The 23756-nt window shown below is 46.4% G+C and overlaps 1 protein-coding gene across 1 annotated transcript in view; it reads right to left on the bottom strand.

Moving 5' to 3' along the window:
* Positions 1–23756, bottom strand: part of MRPS35 (mitochondrial ribosomal protein S35) — a 233003-nt gene that overhangs the window by 96849 nt on the left and 112398 nt on the right. The window contains exon 5 of the mRNA XM_085652326.1: positions 15682–15821. Coding sequence (XP_085508452.1) covers positions 15682–15821 — 140 coding nt within the window. The remainder of the gene's footprint in view (positions 1–15681; positions 15822–23756) is intronic.

Here is a 23756-nt window from a genome sequence, read left to right as displayed (position 1 = left end):
GGCATAGCAGGGTCATCTCTGGCGTTTTTAAAAAGAGGGAACAATACAGCCTCCTTGAAGAAGTGAGGAACCTTTATCTCGGCAGCTCTGAGCTTCAGTAGGGCTTAAAACAATGCCCACTAGAGGAGGTGAATGCTCCAGAGGTAGAGGAGAGGGGCTGGGACTGACACTCAGGAGAAGAAAGAGCGTTTTCCAGAGGCTGGATTGGCTCATTCCTACAGCGCATGGCAACTCTTGCACCACTTCGTCTTCGCCATGGCTGCAAGCAGAAAGGAGGCAGACTCCTTTTGCATCTCAAAGCTGAAAAGTGCCAGCACTCTCAATGCCTGACACACTAATCACCAAATGGCTGTCTTATTGGAGGGTCCAAAATGTGACTGAGACAACTCATGGCTCAAGAGGGTCGACCTAAAGGCACTCTATTACTAACATCTCTGTAAAAGAGATAGCTAATGTTGTTTCTAAAAAAGAAATAAAACACCAAAATAAGATGATATACCTAGGAGTTTCATGGGTCACTAAAACATGGTTTCACAACGGTTCAGGTTTACAAATATCTTGAGTCCAATTCTAATCAAGAACACCATCCCACACACGTTAAAGAAATTATGCCAGCTACCTTTTCATACAAACTACCATGAGTCTCCTTTCCATGCCGGATCGATTAATAGATAAGTGGAACCTAACAATAACCTTGTAAAGCCACTTTATACTCTAGCCAAGTGATACTCAAAATAGAGCACAGGGGCTGTCAACTCGACTCAGGACTAAAATAAATCATATGTTAAATACACGGGCAAACATTCACTTAATTGTAGTTAAAGAAAGGAAGTAAGTAGAGTATCCTGCACCACTTAACTTTAGGACCATCTTCAGTATATAAAGACATCTTGAAACGTGTGTAAAAATAGAATGTCTCTTCAAAATTCAATAAGTGCATATCAACATGTCAGATTGCATCACAGCAATGAGAAGTTTTTTAAAGTAATAGTTTCCAAATATTAATTTAGAAACATTAATGCTTCCGCGCTCACCCTGACAACAATGCCAAAAGTGAACTAAGAGGCAAATCAGTTATGTGCACCCTTTTAGTGGCTGGGCTTGCTATTATACATAAAAATAATAGCTTATTAAATCAAACACAGGAGACAATTTGTACAGCACACATTCTGAAGTCATGTATTTCACTTCAAGGGCCTGATTTAGAGTTTGATGAATGGACACTCCATCAAAAACTCAACGGATATCCCGTCTGCCTAATTACTAGTGCTGTAGGATATAAAGTGCTTTTAACCCCTTCAGTGCCCGCCCCTTTCCCCGCCCTGTGCCGGCCGTTGAATTAGCGGGCGGGGTCTATGACGAGCTGGACTCGTCATGGGCACAGCGCCACCGCGGCCCATGACGAGTCCAGCTCGTCATGGGCACTGAAGGGGTTAATAAGGTAGATAGGATATCAGCCATGTTTATGACGGAGTCAGCCATATGGCAAATTCTAAATCAGTCGCTAAGACTCTTTCGGTGGTTTTCGATCAACATCCCTCGAACAGGTTAAAGAATTACCAAATAACCATGGATACCATATCATGATTATCACTTTGGTACGCCTATTCTTTATAGATAAAGTGAGCTGTACCATAACAAAACCCAATGTGGACACCCAAAATGCATGTTATGTTATTTTAATTTGTAAGGGGCAACAACTACCCAAGGGTTTCGCGGCGTCCGTCTGTAAGGAACAAAAGGAATGAAAGAGGATTATTAGTTAATTAGCCAGGTTTTTAGGCATTTACGGAAATTTCAGTAAAGAGTTTCAGTGCGGAGTGACACGGAGAGAATGCCATAAGGAAGGACCCAGGCAGGCAAAAGATCGGCCACCCATGCGTGATAGTCTCAGGACTGAGAATTTGGCTAGAGTGGCAGAGTGGAGCGAGCGAGAAGGCAGTTAGAGGAGCCACACCAGATTTGATCTAAAAATGTAGCTCAGGGCTTTGAACTTAATCCGGTTCTCTACCCTGAGCTAATGAAGGTCTCGCAAAGAGCCAGAGATAGACGCAGCTCTAGGGACTGGACAGAGCAGTCTGGTGGCGGAATTCTGCACACCTGCAGCCCACGTGTCACATCCCTGTTAGCCCTCAGATAAAGAAAATTGCTGTAGTTCAGTCTAGAGGTGACAAGAGCCTGGACTACAGTTCTCTGAATGGCACCAGGCAGCATCCAGATAATCTTATTGAGCCATTTCAGGATGGTGAAACAGGTGGCGGCCACCTTCACGGCTTGCTGTCGCATTGATAGTTGATCATCAATGATGAATCGTAAGTTGCGGACCTGGCGGGAAGGCTGAGGAAGAGCGCCCATCTCAGCCGGCCAGTGCTGGGAACCCCAAAGCTCTTTATCTTTCCCCAAGATCAGTACCTCCGTTGAGCTTGAGAAAATTAGACAGCATCCAAGATGCAATCTTACTCAAGCCCAACCGAAGAGCAGATGAGCATGTCCTTTCGGCAGAAAGAGAGAAGATAATCTGGGTGTCGTCGGCATAAGAGAACAGAGACAACCTAGCCTCCTCTGCGATGTCCGCCAGAGGTCTGACATATAAGTTTGTGACGAGGGGAGGTCGGAACGGGGCGAAGAGGGGACTGAGGTAGACTGGTGGACCCCGATACCCCTATCTTCTCCTCTTGTTTCTATGCAGCAGGAGGAATGGGCCTCGTCATCCTTTGCGACGGACTTACAGCAACCAGAAGAATACAGCGGTCCCTTTAACTGGAGAAGCCGGGAGAGAAAGGACACTTCTCCTTTCAGTGACGTGGCTCTGCCAGGACCAATAAGAGTTTGGGATTCCCCCTTGACGGTGTGTGACGACACTGGAGAGGAGAACGCGGAAGCCGTAGAAGATGCCCGAGATGAGAAGAGAGAATGCGTGAGGAGAAGCGGAATCGTGCTGTGGGACTACCGGACGCCGTAGGAGAGCCAGGAGGCCAACAGCATCGCGCTTCGGCCGGCCACGCTCCAGGAGGAGCGTGACTCACCCAGGTACGTGAGCGCTTCGCGGGCTGAGTCGGGAGGAGGGAGAGCCCCGTTATGTAACCCGGCATCCCCCTACTGAGTTTGCCTTGTGTGTATCCTTCCCCTCGCACTGTCACTTCACTCCCATAGTCTGGCACCCCCTCACTATTATCGTAGAAGTGGATCACGAGTGTGTCCCTCACTCCCCTTCCCACAAAGAAGTTCGATGTAACCCGATACGGACGCCCACTCTCTCCTTCCTTTCCTGAGACAGAGCTGGAGCTATTCCCCTTCCAACAGCGACAGTCAAGAGGAAGAACCAGGACCAGGAGGAGAACCCCCTCTGCCCCCCTAGAGAAGGACCTATCGGATCAGATCGGACTTTTGCTTCCTAAACCTGGCGTCCCCTAGAAAGCTTGTTTTGAGAAAAATAAAACCCTCACTAATTCGAGTTGGCTCACGTGTCCCTTATTCCGTCCCGCAACAACGTTAAACAGCAGAGGGCTAAGAATACAGCCCTGGGGCACCCCATAAGGATAGGGGTGAATGTCGGATCTGGCCGTTGGAGAGAAGACCTGAAAGGTGCGGTCCGTAAGGAAAGAAATCAGCCAGTTGAGTGCTGGCCCGGCAATGCCCAGAGATTGTAGGGCTTACACTAGCATGGTGTGAGACACCGTATCAAAGGCTGCGCTCAAATCGAGCAATATGAGAGCCACCGTTTCTCCAACATCTAGATGGTGGCGCAGTCTTTCCGTGACTCCAAGGAGTGTAGTTTCCGTCGAAAAGCCGGCTCTAAAGCCCGACTGCGAAGAGTGTAGATAATTTTGTGACTTGACAAACTGAGTTAACTTTAGAAAAGGCCGGATGTAATGAAATAGGCCGATAGTTGGAGGGCTGGTCAGAATCCGCATTGGTCCGCATTGGCTTTCTTCAGCAGAGGAAGCACCACTGCATGTTTCCATTCTGGAGGCACCATTGCCTCCAAAAGAGAGGTATTCAAAAGTTCCATAATTGTCATAAGTGAGGACGTCTCAAGTTGCTGTAGTACAGAAGTCGGGAAAGGGTCACAGGGTGATCCGGATTTTATGCTTGCTAAAAGCCGTTTCAAAGAGCTCATCTCTAATGGAGTCCAAGTTTCCAGTTTACTAGTGGATTCGGGAAACCTGTTATCACTTTAGGTGCTTTTTATAGATGCTTGAGGGAATACAAGTGTTAGCTGCGTGGAGTTTCCCGGTTGCATGTCATGCATCTCAGAGTATATTTTCTCCACTTTATGGAGGAAAAATTTGGCAAGGTCTTCACATAGCAAACCATTCAAAGTGGAGGGGGTAGATTGGGTTTCAGAGCCAGACAGTTCTTTGACCATCTTAAATAATGTCTTAGAACAGTTCAGCGTACTAGAGATGGTGAAGGAGACATATTCGGCACAAGCTGACTTACAAAGAGTATGGTATATATGCAAGTTTGGTGTCGGACGCGTAGTTCCTCCTCGAGAGTCGTTCCAAAACTTTACATTTGGTTTTCTCCGTTTTTAATTTCTCTGTGAACCAAGGGGAAAGAATGGTGGTGGTTATTCACCTTCTTGACAGAAGGTTGAAGACAGGTATCAATGGCATTTAGAAGCCAATTGCAAACGGCGCCCGAACAAGTGACTGACATCTGTTTGAGTATGGGAGCAGTGGTAGACAGTGTTATTAAGGTCTACATTATCTAGTTTACCCCAGTTTCTAGTAGATTTCCTAATGCCAGGTACAGCTAAGGATGATTTCACAGAAATTTTTAAGCGGAACCCGCAAAATGATCAGACCAGCATAAGGGCAAAGCTGGAGGACAGGGACAAGTAACTATTCTGGGCAAAAACAAATAAAATAATTTTAAAAAAACACTGCGGGAAGAGACTATCTCAGTTGAAATGCTGTTGTCATTTGTACATACATTTTGTGCCACTGGTGTGGTTTTGTAACGCTATCAGGTTAGCTATGATTTTCTCTAAAGTTCTAAGGTTACTAGAGTGTGTCAAGAGTCTGATTTAGTGTGTGATGAATTGTAATGTGTGCTAGGTTCTGTGCCTATTCTCAGTTATAAGGGCTATTTCTTATTTATTTTTAAGTTGTTTTGTACGATTCCACTGTCAAACCATTAGGAGGAAATCACTTTTTAAAGGTGCTTAAATACCTTTGCAGACTATAGAAGAGCCCATTTTCTGCCCTACAAACTTTGAGTCTCTAAGTAAATTGCATATTTTTTTTGTGCAGCAAATATGTAAGGAGCTCAGTAGTGTGTGCTAGAGTAAGCCAATTACTGGGATAATTGCTCTTGTGAGTATAGTGATAACCAACTACAGTATACACACACCATTTTGGAAGTGTGAAAAGTGTCTAATGCTTTCTGTTAGAGGATTGGCGGGGGTAGCTTTAAAACATGCAGTCTTTAAAATTTTGGAAATCCACAGCCACTGTAAGCTTTAAGTAGGTGTTCAGGGGCGTGTCCAAGATGTCGACCATGTAGAAGCGTCTTCCTGGAGCTCCGCTGCTTGCCCTTTGCATTGGAGCAGATTCCGCCTATCCCGGGAGCCCTCTAAGACCGGGTTGCATGTACTCCACTGCCCAACTGCAGCCCGGACCAGAGTGGTTCCGATCCAGGTGGCGATCCCTGCAACACCTTCACAGCCCGATGAGGCCTGGTGGTCGTATTACAAAGATGGAGATACTCCAAGCTCTGATCTTGAACACCTCTTCCCGGACATGTGGAACTTGCGGCATCCCCCCTGAGCCGGAGGCCGAAGAGACACCGTGGCTGCTGCTCCTATCCCACAGTGGAGTTAGCCGACCCACCTGCGACTACTACAGGTGGGTGACGAAGTGCCCGGGATGACCTGCGTAGCCTGCCCAGCCAGATGCGGGAGGAGGTAGGCGGCCGCCCGCCATGATGCTGTGGTCCTTGAGGGCTGAGGAGTCTTGGCACCGGCTGTTTGTGGACCGGCTCCCCCTGATGCCTGCCTCTTCGCATGCTTGGAGTGATTGGGGCCTGACGGGGGGGGGGAGGGGGAGGGTTGCGAACAAGGAGCTCTGTGTCCGCTGACGGATTTGCCTGGGAGGACTGTTTGGGAGGCAACGTGGAGGGCCTAGTGAGGCCTCCTGGTGAGACACTGTCAGTCACCATATCCCTAATTGCTGCCTACCGGTTGGTGCCGTTCCTGTCTTGGGCCATCCCAGCCTGGTTGATCGCCTTGAAAGTGAATGCCGATGGGGTACAGATCTTTCTGGAGAGACTGGCTTTACCTCAACAGACCTCAATAGCCCCATGGATGCAGAGACATTCTTGGAGCTTTGGGGCACCATTTTCCTCCCTAGGACCAGCTGCCCAGCATGGGGAGTCCCACATAGCCGAGGCTCTGACCTATCTAAGCTCTGTGGGGAAGTACTCTTGCCGCCCCCCCCCGCCCCTCCCACCGAGTCATCAATCCAACACCCACGTCCAGTTTCTGAGCCCGCTTGGTGCTAACGCTTGCCACTGCATGGGCTCCTCATGGTGGGGTCGACCTGGCCAGTAGGAATCCGCATCTCGCAACCAATGCAGGCCAGGATTCTGGGAGTGCGCCACGCAGCAGAGCCTTCCATAAGCCTCTGAAGTTCGTCTCCTGTCACTCCTTCATCAGCAACTCATGTTCTATGAGTCCCTGGTAGACTTTATACCCTGATTGCTCAATCTACTCCAGTGGTGTTGGCAAACGCCTCTCCGCTTCGACCTCCCTCTCGTCAGTGGTGAAAAGAGTACACATCTCGCGTCACTATGACTTCCAAGCGCAATGCAAAAAAAGGACAATACTCAAAGATATGTTCTCCAAAACCCCAAAAGAAGACGGACCGGCCCAGAGAAGCATCTCCCACTCCAACCCTGACCGAAGAGATGAGGATGAGAGGCTCAACGGGAAATGACGCCCCAGTGACTAAACCATTTTTTTAACAACTATTTGGGATCCTTCAGGAGGATTTTCCAACCCTTAAACAAGACATAGCATCAGAGGTGAAAAACCTCAGAAGGGATATTGGTGGCTTATGTCAAAGAGGGGACTCGCTCATACAAACTCATGATTCCCTTGAAGAAGAACTGGACAGTCACCACAGAGAGCTCCAAGAATATGGAACTGTACTACCAACTGGAGGAACTAGAAAACCAATGCCATTGCTCTAATATCTGGATCAAAGGTGTTCCTCTACAGGCGGTCTACCGGAACCTGGGGGGACTGTGCTGTTCGTCTCTTCCGTCATGTGGCCTCAGAACTTACAGATCAAGACATCGTCCTTGAACATATCGACAGGGCAGGCGAACTTGCCAATTGCTCAGGACAAGCACAAGATATCCTCACCTATCTGCACTAGTACAGACAAAAGGAGATCATTTCTGCGCTGCGTGATAAACCCACTGTTTACTCAGAAAGTTTCAAAATAGAGCAGTATCAGGACCTTTTCCCTATGACATTGCAATGCGCTGTACCCTTCAACCCCTAACGGACTTTCTCAAGAATGATGTCAGGTACAAATGGGGGCACCTCTTTCAACTCCAATTTGTATGGAACAATGAGATGCAGAGTATCCTCCGAAGCAGACAGCAATAACTGATGTACCGTCAGACCTGTGGTTACTTCACTACTGCCTAGCTGCAGCATCGGCCTTCACTGTGGGGATCATGAGTTTTTCTCTGCTGATAATGTTGGGTCCCAGGACAGGGACCCTCCCACCACAGATGATGGTTCTTGGCAGCAGAGCTCCCCTGTTACATCGAGATGGTGATGTAGAGGCTTTGGGGCAACGATATGAACCCTCAAAGTTTGATTACTTTTTTTCCCAGGCGGAGAACCCCGTTGTTAATTTTTGTTTTCCTCCCTTCCTTTTCCTTGTGACGACCTATGCATACCTACTTACACTGCAGACACCATGCACTGGTAACTTCTGAAGGGGCCTTATGATCACCTCCAGGTATATTTGGTACTCGCTAGACCGTGTCCACCAACATACCCATGTTTAATATACTCAGCCTTAATGTTAGAGCCTCAACACTCCCATAAAGCGGTTGCTGCTTCTTTCCCTAATTAGAGAGGTCAAATGAGATATTTATTTTATACAGGAAACACACCTGTTTAAAGCCGACTGGAAGCGGCTACAATCCCGGTGGTTTGGCTGCCAATATTTCTGATCAGGACCTAGGAAGAAAGCAGGGGTGAGAATACTTTTGGTGACACATTTCACCGAGAGGGTGCCACAAACACATACTGAGATACCCAGCAGGCTCCTATCGCTATGTATTGACTTGAAGGGACATAGGGTTACACTGGGCGACCTCTACAGCCCTAACAAACATCAGGAGACCTTCCTCAATGGAGGCGGTGAGTCATATTCTCACCACCCTGGACATAGATATTATTATAGGAGGGAAATATAGTAATTGATTCACAGTTAGATAGGTTGGATAGATAGGTTGGACTCACAGTTGGATAGCAGACTAGGGAAGAATGGCGCCCTGATCCCTGCTTATAGACACTGGGTAGCTGAAACAGGGTTGACTGATATATGGAGACAGACATATCAGATCGCTTAGGACTACACTTTCTTCTCTGCGGGACACCAAAAGTATGCCCGCATCTACTTTTTTCTCACTACGTATTACCAGAGCCAACTCCGTAGTAGATATTGGGGTAGCTGCCCTCTCAGACCATTACCATGTTACTCTACAATTCACATTGCTTTGCTCCACAGTCTCCCCGTACATGGTGTGTCAATGCTAAGCTGCTCACATATGAACAAACGCTTACAGAGATTAAAGCTGCCATTGACTCCTTTCTAGCTACAAATGCCACAACGACTACACCTGTCACGCTATTGTGAGACACACTGAAGGCAGTAGTATGGATCCGTTTATCGCTATAGCGACCACCTTAATAAAGATAGACGCAATAAGCGATCACAACTAGAGGCTACGGTCAGAGACCTTGAGGCAACCCATAAATGTACTGATTCACAGGCAGTCCGATGTCAACTTGTGGTGGCTCGCAAGCAGTTAAAAGCCATAGACATGGATAGGGCAAAATATGTCCTGTTACGTTTAAAACAAAAATACTATGGTTGTGTAGTTTATTGCAGTGTACAACAATGACTTTATTTATTTTTGGCCAGTTTTATGAACTCAAATGCATTCTGTGAACGCAGCCTTACAACAGAAAGCCCTCGCTTCTTATGGAATAGCCCTGTCGCACAGCTTGAAATGAAGGCCTGAGAGGGAGGTAACAAAATCAGCCCAATTGTGTTTTCCAAGGATGTAGGAGACACTAAATTTGTTTGGGGGGAGTGGGGTCTATGGAAGTAAAGGGGGGCACGGACCAGAACTACCTTAGAAAGAGCAGAGCCAGGATCTGGCTTGGCTCAAAGAGCCAAAACATGAGGCCAGATAAAAATAGGGCATCTTTATATAATATATCATACAGACTGAACCAGTGGAACCCTAACAGACTATGTATGAAAGAGAAAGTAAGAATATGCAACTCATTGGATTTTACCACTGTTGAATCATATTTTTTAAAGGACTGACTGTGATTATCTTATTGGATCATTAGTACTGAATGGATATAATGTACGCCAAAAAGATGCTGAAATTGGTTGTATCAAGAAAATCAATAAAATCTGTTTTTTAAAAAAAAGATATAAATAGGGCAACAAGGGTTATGAAAATAACCTAATAAAGCAATGAATACAATTTGATTTTTAACATTTTGCAGTGTGTCAGTTAAGTGCATACGAGTATATCACTGAAATGAGTGACATTTATTAAAAGTTAACTTTTTTAAACAGTGAACATTATACACACTATTTCTGTACCACCTTCGCAAGCTAACGTCAGTTTCTTTCTAATCTCTGTCCGTACCATAGACAGTTTTGGTGGAAGGACGTCTGGCTGCCAGAATTATATCAACCACTTGGGAATGCAAATAGAATGCCATCAACTGTTGGTGTTCAGTCTTCACACACAGGGGTGTAGGTTGTACGGATTCAGATGTAGAACCTGATTCTGATGTTGCAACAGGATGTCCTCCCAAAGGGGCATGCAAAGTGTGTGTGTGTGTGTTGGGGGGGGGGGGGGGATGGGGGTTTAGATGCTCATGGCCAGAAGTTCCATGTATCACACTCTCCTCGCCCAATTCGGTGCCACTAGGATGACTTTGGCCCAGTCTTGGGGCTACTTTTTAATAGTAACGGATCATAGAGTGCACATATTAATTTATGCAAACTAAAATTCTTAAGATCAAGGGAGGCCATTTTTAGATTCTCTCACAAAATAAAGTAATAAGCCAGTATGCGAAATTCTAAAGCTATATGGGAGTAAGTGCATTACAGGGGTTTGTGGAGCCTTATGGGGTAGGGCAAATACCTCATCACTACAAACCCTGGAAAATACATTTCTAAGAAGGGTGTTATCGGTCCCCAATTCAACGGCTACTCACATTGCCCACAAGGAGACAGACTTACCTTACATTAGTGATTTGATTAGTATGGCTGCGCTTACACTCTGGCATAGAATCTAGACTAAAGATGAGACACAATTTACCAAAGATATCATTCTGGATTGCCTCACACTTGACCATTGTAGGAAAATACCATGGTTACATTTATAACCTCTTAATTGAGTGTAACGTAGTAATTGACTTTCACGATCCAGAGAGTATTCAGATCTACAGTAAAGGGGAGCTAAAAAGGAGATTATTTAAATCTAGAGAATCTATAAGAGAGGCCGAACTGAGTACAAAATCATGTGTTAGATCTTATTGTGAAGGCCCTTTTTCAGCGGGTATCCAGCCGTACCTTGTCTTCATAAGAAACTTACAACATAGATTTTATCTGACAAGATTGAGGCCGAGTACCCTGCACTTCCAGATTGTATTCCCGAGGATGGGCAAATGGAGTTCTAACCTTCCTAACTGCCTGTGCGATGGCAAAGCCTCCCAGACTACACAGCATTTTTTTTTTTTACTTTTATGCAATTTTTATAGGGCTATCAGAAAATTAATTTTACGACCATTATTTATCGATAACAGATTGTACACCTACAATGCTGCTTTTTATTATATTTGTAACTTGGAAAATGTAACGACATGCAACGCGGTTATTCTTTTTACCCAAATAAGCGAAGAAAGGATTTTTCACATTTGGAATCTATGCGTTACGAAACTGAATAGATTTGTATATTTTTAATTATATCCCATTGCATTCCCTACCATACTAATACACTCTCTAAGTTAAGGTATCTAATCATAATAAGCGGTAACCTGAGATTTTAACTTTTTATGAAATATATTATGTATTTTATTCCTCATTGCTTTTTGTGAGGGTACGTAAACATGATTACTGTGCAATTTGATATTTTGAAAATGTGTTTTAAGAAAATTTAGGGTAAAAAATTTGCTTTGAATGGGAAACGCCTACCTGGAACTTCAAATATGTGAATTATTTTAATGTAATTTTATTATGAAGAATTGACTTCTGTAGAATGCATAATATATATATATATATATATATATATATATATATATATACACATACACACACATATATACATATATACACACAAACACACACACACAAAATAAAGCTTGTTTTGATTTGACTTCGGCCCAGTCTTTCTTGAACTTTTTCAGTACTCTGGGCAGGAGAGACAAGAGCAGAAATGCATACAGATGTCCCAAGACTCAGTCGAGGCGAAAGGCGTCCCTGAGGGAGAATAATCCTGGAACTCCAGCTTGCAAAAGCTTGGACACTGCACATTCTGTGCAGTACAGAAGAAATTGAGCCAAGGTTCTCCCCACTGTTCGAAGATGCCCTGTACCACCTCCGAGTGCAACAGCCATTCGTGATCAGGTAGGCAATGGCAGGTGATTTTGTCCACCTCGGTGTTAAAAGGTCCTGGTAGGTGTTGGGCAATCAGGAAGATTCCCTGACCATGCAGCCACTTTCAGAGATACAGAGCCTCCTGGTACAAGACCCACGACCCCACACTGCCCAGTTTGTTGCAGTACCACATGGTGGTTGTGTTTTCTGTGAGAACATGAACATGTTCCCCTTTGATGGATGGTAGGAACACCATCAATGCCAAGCAAATCACTTGCAACTCGAGCAGGTTGATGTAGAGGTGAGTCATGATCTCCAACTCTCCCAGATGACCTCCACAACCCAGCAGCAATGCATCCGTTATAACTGCTAGCCCTGGGCGGGGTAGGGAGAGGGGTCTGCCACACATCCAATTGTGGTAGAGTAGCCACCACTGCAAGTCTTTAGCAGTCTCCTCTGACACCTGGATAGAACCCGATAGGATACCTTCGTGCTCAGCACACTATGACTTCAGATCCCATTGCAAAACCTGCATGTGCCACTTGCCATGGTCCACAAGCAGGATAAAAGAAGCCCAGAGGGCAAGACGTCTCACAACCACTCTCACTGAACCCAGGTCAAGGGTTAAAATATCAGATCACAGCCCTAATGTCCTGGACTTGTTGAGGGGGAGGAAAGGCTTGGAAGAACATTGTATCCAGGAAAGTTCCGATGAAGGGGAGCTGTTGTGAAGGAGTCAGGCGTGACTTTGGAACTTTGATGAAAAAACGCAACAATACTAACAGGTCGGCCATCATCTGGAGGTGGTCTATGACTGTTTGAAGTAATCCCTCCTTCAATAGCCAGTAGTCAAGGTTAGGAAGACTGGTATTTCCAAAAATCAACAGGTGGGAGGCATCCATCACCTTCGTGAACACCTGAGGTGCACGGTAAGGCCGAAGGAGAACACAGACGACTGAAACTGCTTCTGGCTTATCTGAAAACACAGGTAATGTCGGTGCAATGGAAGGATGGGGGATGTGAAAATAGACACCCACCAAATCCAACGCCACCAACCAGTCCCCTGGGTCTAGGGCAGACATAACTCATCTTGAACTTGTCCTGCCAGAGGTACAAATGTTACAGGGCAGACATCCAGGATGGGCTGAAGGCCTTCATCCTTCCTCCGCACCATGAAATTATGGGAATAACAGCCAACTGCGGGGGTGGGGGCTGGCGCCTAGGTAGAACATTGACCCTGGGGTCCTGGACCCTGTCGGCCTGGTCCTCAAACTCAAAAGGACTGAGAGGCCTACTGTTGCAGGGGCCCATTCTGGTCCTCTCTCTGCTGGTATGCTCTATTGAAGGCTCGAAAGGGGTGGAGCTGAGGGAACTGCCAAAAGGGAGGAGCTAGGCTGAGAGAGTGAGCAGTGTCCTTGCTCTCTTTAAATCTTTCCAACGCTGAGTCCACCTTTGCTCCAAAGAGCCTAGAGCCTTCAAAGGGCATATCCATTACGTTTGCTGGATATCATTGGAAAAGCCATTGGAGAGAATCCACGAATGGCACTTAAGCCCCACACTGGTCCCAGCTGCCCTACCCAGACAGTCAGTAGTGTCCAAACCTAAACGTAAATAATATTTCACCATGTCCTGGCCATCTCGAATGAGAGTTTGTAGAATTGGGCAAATGTACTAAGGGTTAGCTGGCAAGATGTCCGCCACTCTATCCCACAATGCATGCGAGTACCTTCACAGGAGGCAGCTGGAATTGACTGACCGAATGGCAAGGTTGGTAGCGGTGAACATGCATTTAGCAAATGTTTCATTACGTTATGAAATACATTTGGATTAGTTCTGCTTGTGGGCTCCTGCAGCAGCTAGGCTTTTCGGAGTGGGATGTTGAAGGAGGAAATCCGGAGCCCCAGAGGAAGTCCCTAAACTGCCTTGTTACCTGGCTATTGATAGGTGACAAGATGACAATGTTCTAGTTTTGCGCAGGTGCCAATCAGCACCTCAGAAAGAGGCTCATTAAAGGAGAGAAGAGGTTTAGGACTAGAGTGCTTTGGGTTGAGCACCCCATTTGGGACATTTGTTTTGACTTCGGTTGCGGGTAAAGTGAGATCCTATATCTCTGCTGCTCTCCTGATCACAGATGCGAAGGAGGCAGATTCCCCTGTTGCAATTGCAGGATTAGGGAAGGAAATACCAATATCTGGAGTGGTATCGGGAACACTACCATCTTGTAAATTATGGGAAAAGTTATCATCATCATAAAGGTTAACATTATCATAAATGTCATGATCTGGGTTATCGTCATCAAATTATTGGGATGGCTCAGGGTCCAAATGGCAGTAAATAAGTGTTGGTTGTGACCTCGGGAAGGCACCGGGGGGTATGATTTGAAGATTGGTCTCAGAATACGACAAAACTATCGGCTCTGCTTCCGGCGTCAATGACGTTGTTGTCGGTGTAGAGGCTCGGATCAGAGGCATTTGTTGCAGAGCCAAAGACAGCATCCGACACTGCGCCAGGGCAAGAGTCAGCGGAGCAAAGCTCAAGGAAAGGGTCTACCTTGGGTTTAGTTAGAGTGGCACAGTCTGCTTTGGGGACGGATGTGCTGGTAGTAATCCAACTGGAGACGTCCCTGAATACTTAAGGCCGGTAGGAGCTCCAGAGGGCTCTGGAGGGGTACCAAGGATCTGGGCCCTAGGCAGTCTCAGCTCCTGAAGCTGCTGTGGTGTCCTCATTAGCCCGGGGAAATTAAGGTACATCGGGAGCAAAGTCGGAATCTGTTCCGAAGTTGATAAACGACTCCACGGCCTGGAAGTACTTGGGGCAATGCGCGACTCCCAACGGTGGGAGTGGAGGGATGAAGGATAGCGGTGCTTGCACTGACGATAGACTATACGAAAAGTGATGGATGGAATACCTGAATTACTCTCAGCCCTGGTAATTACTAGGGCCAAGTTATTTTACAGACCATGGCACCTCAGTTTGGAACCAGCCATATCCAAAGCAGTCTTGACCCTGCTCCTGCTGAGAGCAGTCTAGTCCGAACTGCCAGGCCAGGTCCTTCCTGAACCAGAACACAAGCAACCTCGGACCAGTTTTTTTCTGGACTCATTAGTTCGGGATAGCTTGGTTCACAGGAACCACATCTGGGCATACCCGTTCCACTTAGTGCACCGGTGCCATGTATATTCGAAGCAAACAACAAGTAACCTCCTCTTCCACTATCATCCATTACCCCAACTGTTCTTGGTACCTCTACATTTTATTTAATTTTATTTTCTACCCACTGTCCACTTTTGTTTCCCCATGGTTATCTGGAAATGTGTGCAGGCAGCAGACTGCACTTGCTAAATTTTCAATGTCAAATGTTCTTCGTACATCTGGCAGTGGGGGGCAATTACAGTTCCTCCAAAGGGGCATGAGCCACAGAGCCCGTGGTACTGGTGGAGTAGGCTTACAACCAGTAAGACACCTACAAATAAATGTATCAAAGGATGTTGCATTTTCTCCTTAATATCAGCCTATCTGGATGTGGGCAAAGAATTGTGGCAGACATGCGGGTCTCTCACTTCTTATGCAAAGAATCATATCTGCATTGACTATAGAGGTATGCAGCACCATAGAACAAATGTAGTGTGACGTTTCACTGTGTACCTGGGGTAATCTAAGGCCAACCCAACACTGAAAGGGTTAGATTGTCGTATTTAATTTGCACAGGCCAGATTTGTTTCCTTTACTTAATATCACTGAAACCAAAACCATGACCCCACACACATCTCTTAATTATACTGAAAGTAACTGTAGCACTTACCCTCAAGGTCACAACTCTTGCTTTGGGGTTACGGAGAGATGTTCCGGCTGAAATGTAATCCACTGTCTCAGGTTCAATTGGAAAATGTTGCTCGCATTTCGCATCCGTGTCCAAAGCAGCCGGCCACTCAGTGCAGAAATCTGAGGAGAAATTGAGGGTGGAAAGTAAGTTAGCCATTATTGTTTGTATATAATTTACAAGGATATTGACAGTAATGGAAAGTAATGCTCTTTAAATTGGATGGAAAAACATATTTTCAACCCCAGTTGACCAGAATGACCTACAAAACGTACTCAGCCATTTCTTTGTTTCACCCTTGTAATAAAACAGCCTTCTGGAAATTTCAGTTGTATAACAACCGTATAACCGATTCTCACAAGCAACAATCTGGGAAACAGTTTTTCTAGTGCTATAACAGCAATGATACCTAAAGCACACTTCTTAGCAGCCAGCAGACCAAGCAGAAATGAAAACATTGAAAGATGTTCCTTTCTCATTTTTTCTCATCCATAAGAGGGGCCCCGCATTTAGGGAAGAACTACACACACTGCATAAGGTAATATACCTAGCCACGCATACCACAAAAATGTATATCGAGAGAGAATTGATATCAACCAGAGTACACATCTAACATGATATGTCTCTTAAGTATACCATTCTTTTTTAAGCCTCTTCTACCTACCAGATGGCTTTTAGCAGTGTGTGGGTGAAAGCATTTTGTGGACCATACCAAAAATATACAATGGGCTTAGAATTCACTCATTGCTCCCTATTGGTAGGTTTCCTTCTCACTCGTTTGTTTACTTCATATTTGATGGCTTCCCTTCCTCTTCTTGTATTTGCCCCTCCCTCACAGCATACCCTCTTTACCTTACTTATGACATTGCATCTTGCCACAGTTCCCCTTCACAGAACTTTTTCTTGAAGTCCTCCATCAGAGTGCATGTGTTTTCTAGCTCTCTCCCTCACATGCTAATTTCCCCCTCCCAACACTGCTCCCCCAAACCTCTTCTTGCACCTACCTCATTCGTCTCCCCGAGTTTGTCCATTGCCTTTCCTATCCTCCCGTCCAGACTCAAGCGCCTCCTTTGCTCACTCATACCTCGGCCCACTCACAGTTGCTCACTCAAACCCACTACCCCCCCACCTTCGCTGCTCCTCAAGTAGCGCCTGGTTTATATATTTTTTTTTAAGTTATTATTTTTACAGGTGCTGGCAGCTGAGATTTGCTTCTGTGCAGCTCTCCTGTGCTAAAAAGCGCTTGCATTAAAATGATTTTGTTGTTGTTTTTACCGATCCTAGTGGCATCAGCCATGTTAGTAACGCATGAACATACATACATCAACGCGATTAGGGAATGAGATAGCCATCAGCAGCATTAGTGAGTATTTCTGTTTTTTGGACAATTTTGTCAAAGCTGCATCAGCAAAAACATTGTCAAAGTCAGCATGTTAATAAAACGAGAACTATTGGCTTTGCCAATGCTTACTTTAATGTCTGGCTTGACAGTCCAAGTTATATTGTTACAACTGCTTTAAAATATGCACAGGGTGGACTGTAGCTCCACCAAGAAGAGTATTACTCGTTTATATTATACTATTAGCTATACTTTAGAAAAGTACTCTCAACCAGCACACTGGAGGTCACATTCACAACTTCATATCGCCTACAGACATTCAAATAGAACGTAATTATTTTTGTTACTTTTTCTCAGCACTGGTAAATAGAGCAGACTTTAATGTGATAAACAGCATATATGTCGACAGCACACATAAACAGCTGGAACATTAAAGCCAGGCCTACCGGCTTTGCCAACACTTTTATTGTTCAACAATGATAGAACTTACATTGAGTAATGAATCTTATATGTAGTGTGTTTCATGAAGCTAGCTGTATTTTATCCCCTGTCCTCTGATGTGTTTTGAACACTGTAATTCTGTTCTATTTATTAAATGTTTTCATCCTCTGTACTTTTATGGCCATGGTTGGCCTTATAAAGTTGTGTGACTGGCTGAGTAATTGAAGTTCTACCCTCTAGAAAAGCTCTGCCTTTATAAGCGAAGTACTTTTAATTTAATATATTTTCCAGCACACTAGAACAACACTCCTGCCACAGAGAACAGATCAAAGAGTGACGGCTGAGCTTTATAAGAACATCTGTTGCATTTGGTTAATCGCCGAATATACAGAGGACCTCTGTCGCTGCTGGGCCAAACTATCTCATGACGTCCAAAGCTCAGTGCGCACAGGCTGCTGTCAGGAGAGAGCACCATGGGCACACAGCATCATTTTACAAAGGAGAGGGCTCGGAATAACAACGGACTCTAAAGTACACGCCTGCTGTGGAACACAGGGATTTATTGGCAAGACCCCCCCCCCCTCAATTTACACCCCTTTATGCGATTTTAATCTGATAGCTCTTATCTGCAAATAAGTAGGTGTATATTTTAAATATTTAAAACACCAAACTGTGCTGCGTAAAAAATCAGGAATGGACGAATAGACATTTGTAAACAAGCAGTGGTAAAGCATACAGTCAGGATTTAATGAGATAAAACATGTAGCCAAGGTACATTAAGGCACTAAACCTGTGGTTAGGTCCGCTCTATGCAAATATGTATAATTAAAAAAAGCCACACAAATGTAGGAAATGAAAGTCGGTCTATAATGAAAGCACCTTTGCTTCAACAGAATCTTGTTTTCGCTTCTGTGTTTAAACTAAGTTGGATGGCCTCTACTTGTTTCCTGACACCTATGTTCCGACAAGCTTGAACTAGTCATTTTCGTTCGGGTAGGCTGGACAGACGAACAAAACGTGCTCTTTAGTTTCCTTAATAGTCCCACAGAAGGCAAAAGTGCCCCTGGCTGGCTCACGCATGGTGGCCCATTTAGCACTGAAAGAGGCGAGCGGTAATGTACTGTACCGAAACTGAAGATACAGCTTCCTGGCTAAGGGAGACTTGATTCTCATCAAGGAACTGCTCTAATTTAAGTTAATAATTTATAAGAAGGAGTCAGTCAAGGTGCCATAAGTGGGTTGAACATGTAATTGACTGATTTTGTACTGTCTATAATTTAGGCCTGAGCCAAAATTCCGTTCCGTTCGCAGAAATTGCGATAATTTGGCATTTTCGCGTTCCGCAGAAAGCGCGAAAATGTCAAAATTTCCGCATTCCGCAGCTTAGCGATAATTTGTTTCTTGCTGGCGCTGTAAAATAATACATTCTCGCATGCGCGCGATCGCCTTACCTGAATCCCCGCGTTCGCCGACAAGTTTTCCAGATCCGGTCGCGTTCTCCACGAGATGTTGGATTGTTGGTAGCCATTTGCGCTGTCTCGCGACAGTTCGCGCCCGCAGTAACGTCATGCGTCGCACGATCACGTCTTTCTTCTCGCGATCATGCACCGCGAGACAAGTGAAAACAAGATGGCCGCACCCGCGAGCAACCGCATGGGTAAGTTGGCGAGCTGCGACCATGCAGAAAATACCGCGAACGGGCGGGAAAAAAACTTCCGCATCTTCGCGATATTTCCGCGTGTTTGCGGAGATTTTTAACATTTTCGCGATAATTTGCGAAAGTGAATTTCGCAAATTCCGCCCACCCCTACTATAATTTCCCTTTTACGACTTGTTTATTGATTACGGCAGCTGCCTGCGGATCGTCCCACAAGTTTCCACACCCCATCTGTCCAAGGGTCTCTCTTATATACTTGATTCAGGGTACACCCTGAACCAGAGATACCTAGGACTTCCTTCAGCCCCTCACGATAGGAGTTGAGCTCAGGTGTGGCCCAGATACGACTCCAGTACAGGAGTGGTCTCTCTCCCAGCCCCTCAAAGATTGGCCTGATCCCCATATCAAGCCTAAGTGGAAGCAGAGGTGTTACGGCACTCTTTATTGTTGAATTAATTAAAATGGTTACAATCTGCTGCATTTTCGTATGTAGACTGAAAGAGAAGAGGAGGATAAAAAAGGGAGAAAGGATAAAAAATACAGTTCTAAAACGCATAACCATTGTGCAGATTCCACCTAAAATGTCTGGATTCGCTAAGGTTTATAAAATCGTTAAAAAAGTGGCCAAGGCTGAATCTGAAATGCTAGTGCATTGAAATAGCAGCTGCATCTATAGTTCCTTCATAACTTGGACAGGCCCTTTAACGCGGTGGATTAGTGTTCGTTTTAATGCACACCTTTAACTTTTCCAACTTTTGATTAGGAGTGTCTAAGGAAAAAGCCGGCGTTTATAGATATTAACCTCAGTGGATGTGGATGATGATCTGACGTGCACGATGGATCTTTTAAGCTTGATTGATTGGATTTCCTTCTTTGCTGAGTAAGCTGTGGAGTCGTTGTGGTTCTGGCTAGATGGCCAGCTAATTAGTGCTTGTGGCTTTGGTTGTATTTGTGAGTGCGACCCGGATTGCATCTGTGAATTTGCCTAATCTGGCTGCGATTTGTACTGTTTTGAGGGAAAAACAAAGGTCTGAGACTTCTCTGCAATGTCTAAGACCATGGGTCCTGCAAATGGGGACTACCAGACGGTGTCACTCACTGGCAAATTTTGGACAGCAACACAAGAGGTAAAACCAGGATTCGCGTTGGTAGCTACATAGTCGGCAAGCGATTAAGTTGTCCCGCCGGGCCCAAAATGGATTGAAGTCCGCAAGAAGCCTCACATATATGAAGTTTTCTTCCGGGTTTGAACTGCCAAGGCTTGCTCGAAGTAATCAATCAGTCAGAGGATTGTTAAGCGCAACTACTCATCCGGGAGGGTCTCAAGGCGCGGGGGGTGCAGCTCCTAGGCTCTTACGGAGTACCGTCGAGAGGCCAAGTAGGTCCTGAGGTCATCCAGCACCCACCAGGTCTTCCAGGGCCCACCAGGGTTCGTGCAGTTGCCGGACGCTCATTGTGATTCGGCGAAGAGCCAGGTCTTGAAGCCATTCAGGAACTTGGACAGAGTTGGTGTATGGCGGAGGTGGAGGGGTCGGGTGTGCCATGCCTTGGCCGCGAGGAGGGCGAAGGAGCGGCCTCCTGCTCTGTCCTTCTTGATGTGCAGCACAGACACGAGGGAAACGTGGGCTGAGCGGAAGGGTCTTTGGGGTGCATGGAACGAGAGGCGGTGGTTCATGTAGACGGGGCCGGTGTTGGAGGGATTGGTGGGCATGGGTGGGAAGCTTGAAAGAGATTCTCTTCTCGACGGGGAGCCAATGGAGTGTCCGCAGGTGTTGGGTGATGTTGCAGTGGTGAGGTAGGTTAAGGACTTGTCTGGCGGCAGCATTCTTGATGTTCTGGAGTTTGTGGTGAGGTTTTTGTTGATTCCGGCATAAAGTGCGTTGCCGTAGTCCAGTCTGCTGCTGACGAGGGCATGGGTGACGGTTTTCCTGTGTTTGAGGGGAATCCAGTTGAAAGTTTTCCGTAGGAGACGAAGGGTGTGGAAACAGGAAGAGGTGACAGCATTGATCTGGAGGTCCATTCTGAGTTCGGAGTCCAGGATGATTCAGAGGTTGTGTGCGTAGTCTGTGGTTGGGGGTGGGTTCCCGAGGGCGGGGGGCCACCAGGTGTCATTTCAGGCTTCAGGATGTAGGCCTATGATGAGTACTTCGGTTTTGTCTGTGTTCAGTTGTAGGCAGCTGTTCTTCATCCACCCGGCGACAGCTTCTATTCCATCTTGAAAGTTTTGTTTTGAGGTGTTCGGTTCATTGGTCAAGGTGAGGATGAGTTGAGTGTTGTCTGCGTACAATACGATGTTGAGTCCGCATGATCTGATGATGGTTGCGAGTGGGGCCATGTAGACATTGAACAGAGTGAAGCTGATGGTGGGCCCTTGGGGGACTCTGCAGGTGGTCGGTGTGGGTTCCGAGAGAAATGGAGGGAGTCTGACCTCATGGGTACTGCCAGAGAGGAATGAGCGGATTCCGTCGAGGGCTTTGTTCCAGATTCCTGCATCATGGAGTCTATGAGCTAGGGTGTGGTGTGAGACTGTGTCGAAGGCCGCGGAGGTACAGGAGGATGAGGGTCACAGTCTCTCCTTTGTCGAGGAGGGAGCAGATGTCGTCTGTCACGGCGATGAGGGCAGTTTCGGTGCTGTGGTTTTTCATGAAGGCTGATTAGGAGGAGTCGAGGATATTGTACTCTTCGATGTAGGAGGCGAGTTGGCTGTCGACAGCTTTTTTAATGACTTTCGCCAAGTACAGAAGTAAGGAGATCGGTCCAAGTTCTTGAGATCGCTGGGGTCCGTCAAGGGTTTTTTCAGGGGAGGGTTGATCTTAGCGTGTTTCCAGTCATCAGGGAAGGAGGCAGTCTCGAAGGAGCGGTTGATGATGCTTTGTTGCTCAGGGGCAATGTCATCTGTGGCTCTGTGGTAGATGTGGCGGGGGTAGAGCTCCGTGGGGGCCTTGGAGTGGGTGTTCTTCATAGTCTTTAGGGTATCCTCGATGCTGAGGTCAGTCCAGCTGTCCAGTGTCGGCTGTGTGTTGTCGGAAGCAGAGGGTGTGGGTTCCCCATGGAAGTTGTTGTTGTCGAGGTTGTCATAGATAGTCTTGATTTTGTGATGGATGAAGGCACTGCAGGTTTGTCTGGATTCCCAGATTTCGCTGGAGAACCAGCTGGCCTTCTTGGCATGAGGGTTGGAGGATTGCTTAAGGGGTGGTGACGGTGTTGGCGCAGTCGGTGATCCATTTGTGTAGGGTGCAGGCGGAGGTGGTGGGGTCGTCGTCTGAGGTGGTGGGAGTGAAGTCCTGCGTTGGAGCTGGGGTGGGCGTCTGCAGGAGATGTTTGCTTTGAAGGTGAAATGGACACAGCAATGGTCTGTCCATGGGAGTTCGGAGGTGTGGCTGAAGGAGAGGGATTTTCCTGCTGTGAAGATGGGGTCGAGTGTGTGTCCTGCTCAGTGCGCGGGTCCTGGTGCGATCTGATTGAGTCCAATGTTGTGGAGGTTTTTTCAGGAGGGAGGCGGAGTTGGGGTCTTGGCGATTGTTGAGGTGGAAGATAAGGTCTCCCAGCTAGTAGTCGGTAAAGGTAATGGCATGTGGGGTGATGATGTCGGTGATGGAGTCGGAGAAAGGTGCGCGTTGTCCAGGAGGTCTGTAGAGTGTGCATCGGAGGGTGGTGGTCGGGTTGACTTGTAACTTGAAGTGGAGGTGTTCCATTAGGTCTGTGGGCCCGTTAGAGTAGGTGATCAGGTGGAGTTTGGCCTTGTGGGCGATAGCAATGCCACCGCCGGGGCGTTTTGGGCAGTCCTTCTTGGTGATTTTGTATTCTTCATGGATGGCATCGCAATGTCTGGTCCCGAGGAGGTGTTGGTTCAGGTTTCGGTAAGAAAAGCAACGTCAGGAGTGGTGCGGTCGAGGAGGTCCCAGATTTCTGTGGCGTGTCTGTGGAGGGAGTAGATGTTAGTAGAGGATGCATTGGAGGGTTTGGGCTACAGTGAAGTTGTTGCTGGCCGGTGGGGGTGGGTCGTAGAAGTAAGGATGGGGATTGCCCAGGATATAGGAGGCGTCCAGTCTACAGGAGTTGGGTTGGGGCGTAGGCTTTCCAGATCTTTTTCGAATGGCGGTGAACGTGATATCATAGTTTTGCAGGTTTTGAACTTCTATTTCAAGTAGGTTTAGGGCCTCTGCCAACCGTAGCTGATAGAGGGTACAAGTTTGGCCTTTCAGAAGCAGAGGTGTACTGATTGGTAATCGTGTCAGTTGGCGTAAAAAAATCTGTTTTCAACAATAACCAATTAGGCCATATCCTTGTGACCCCAGAGATAAGCACCATAGAGGGTTGCTCCTTGGGCCTGATGTTTGTATATTTGGATCACTGGTGAGATTGGGTGAAAGTAAGATCCTTCTGCTATAGTCAGCCCTCCAATGTGTTGCACTAGCTTAAGACTGCACGTTTCAGTGTGACACCACCAGTGTAACTGTTCTGCGAGTGTCAGCCCTTGGTATTCAAAAGGGTGTACACGTTCCGGGGGGCGGCATGAGCATGGGGTTGGATCTTATAGAGTGGCAGGGATGTATTTCGTTTTTGCCAAGTTGATTTCCAGGCCCATATGGCTGCAACAGTTCTCGAAAAAGTGTAAGA

The sequence above is a fragment of the Triturus cristatus genome, chromosome 4_1, assembly GCF_964204655.1.
Source record: "Triturus cristatus chromosome 4_1, aTriCri1.1, whole genome shotgun sequence".
NCBI classification, from domain to species: Eukaryota; Metazoa; Chordata; class Amphibia; order Caudata; family Salamandridae; genus Triturus; species Triturus cristatus.
The sequence above is the reverse complement of the archived record's forward strand: the minus strand, read 5'-3'. Positions and strand labels throughout refer to the sequence as shown.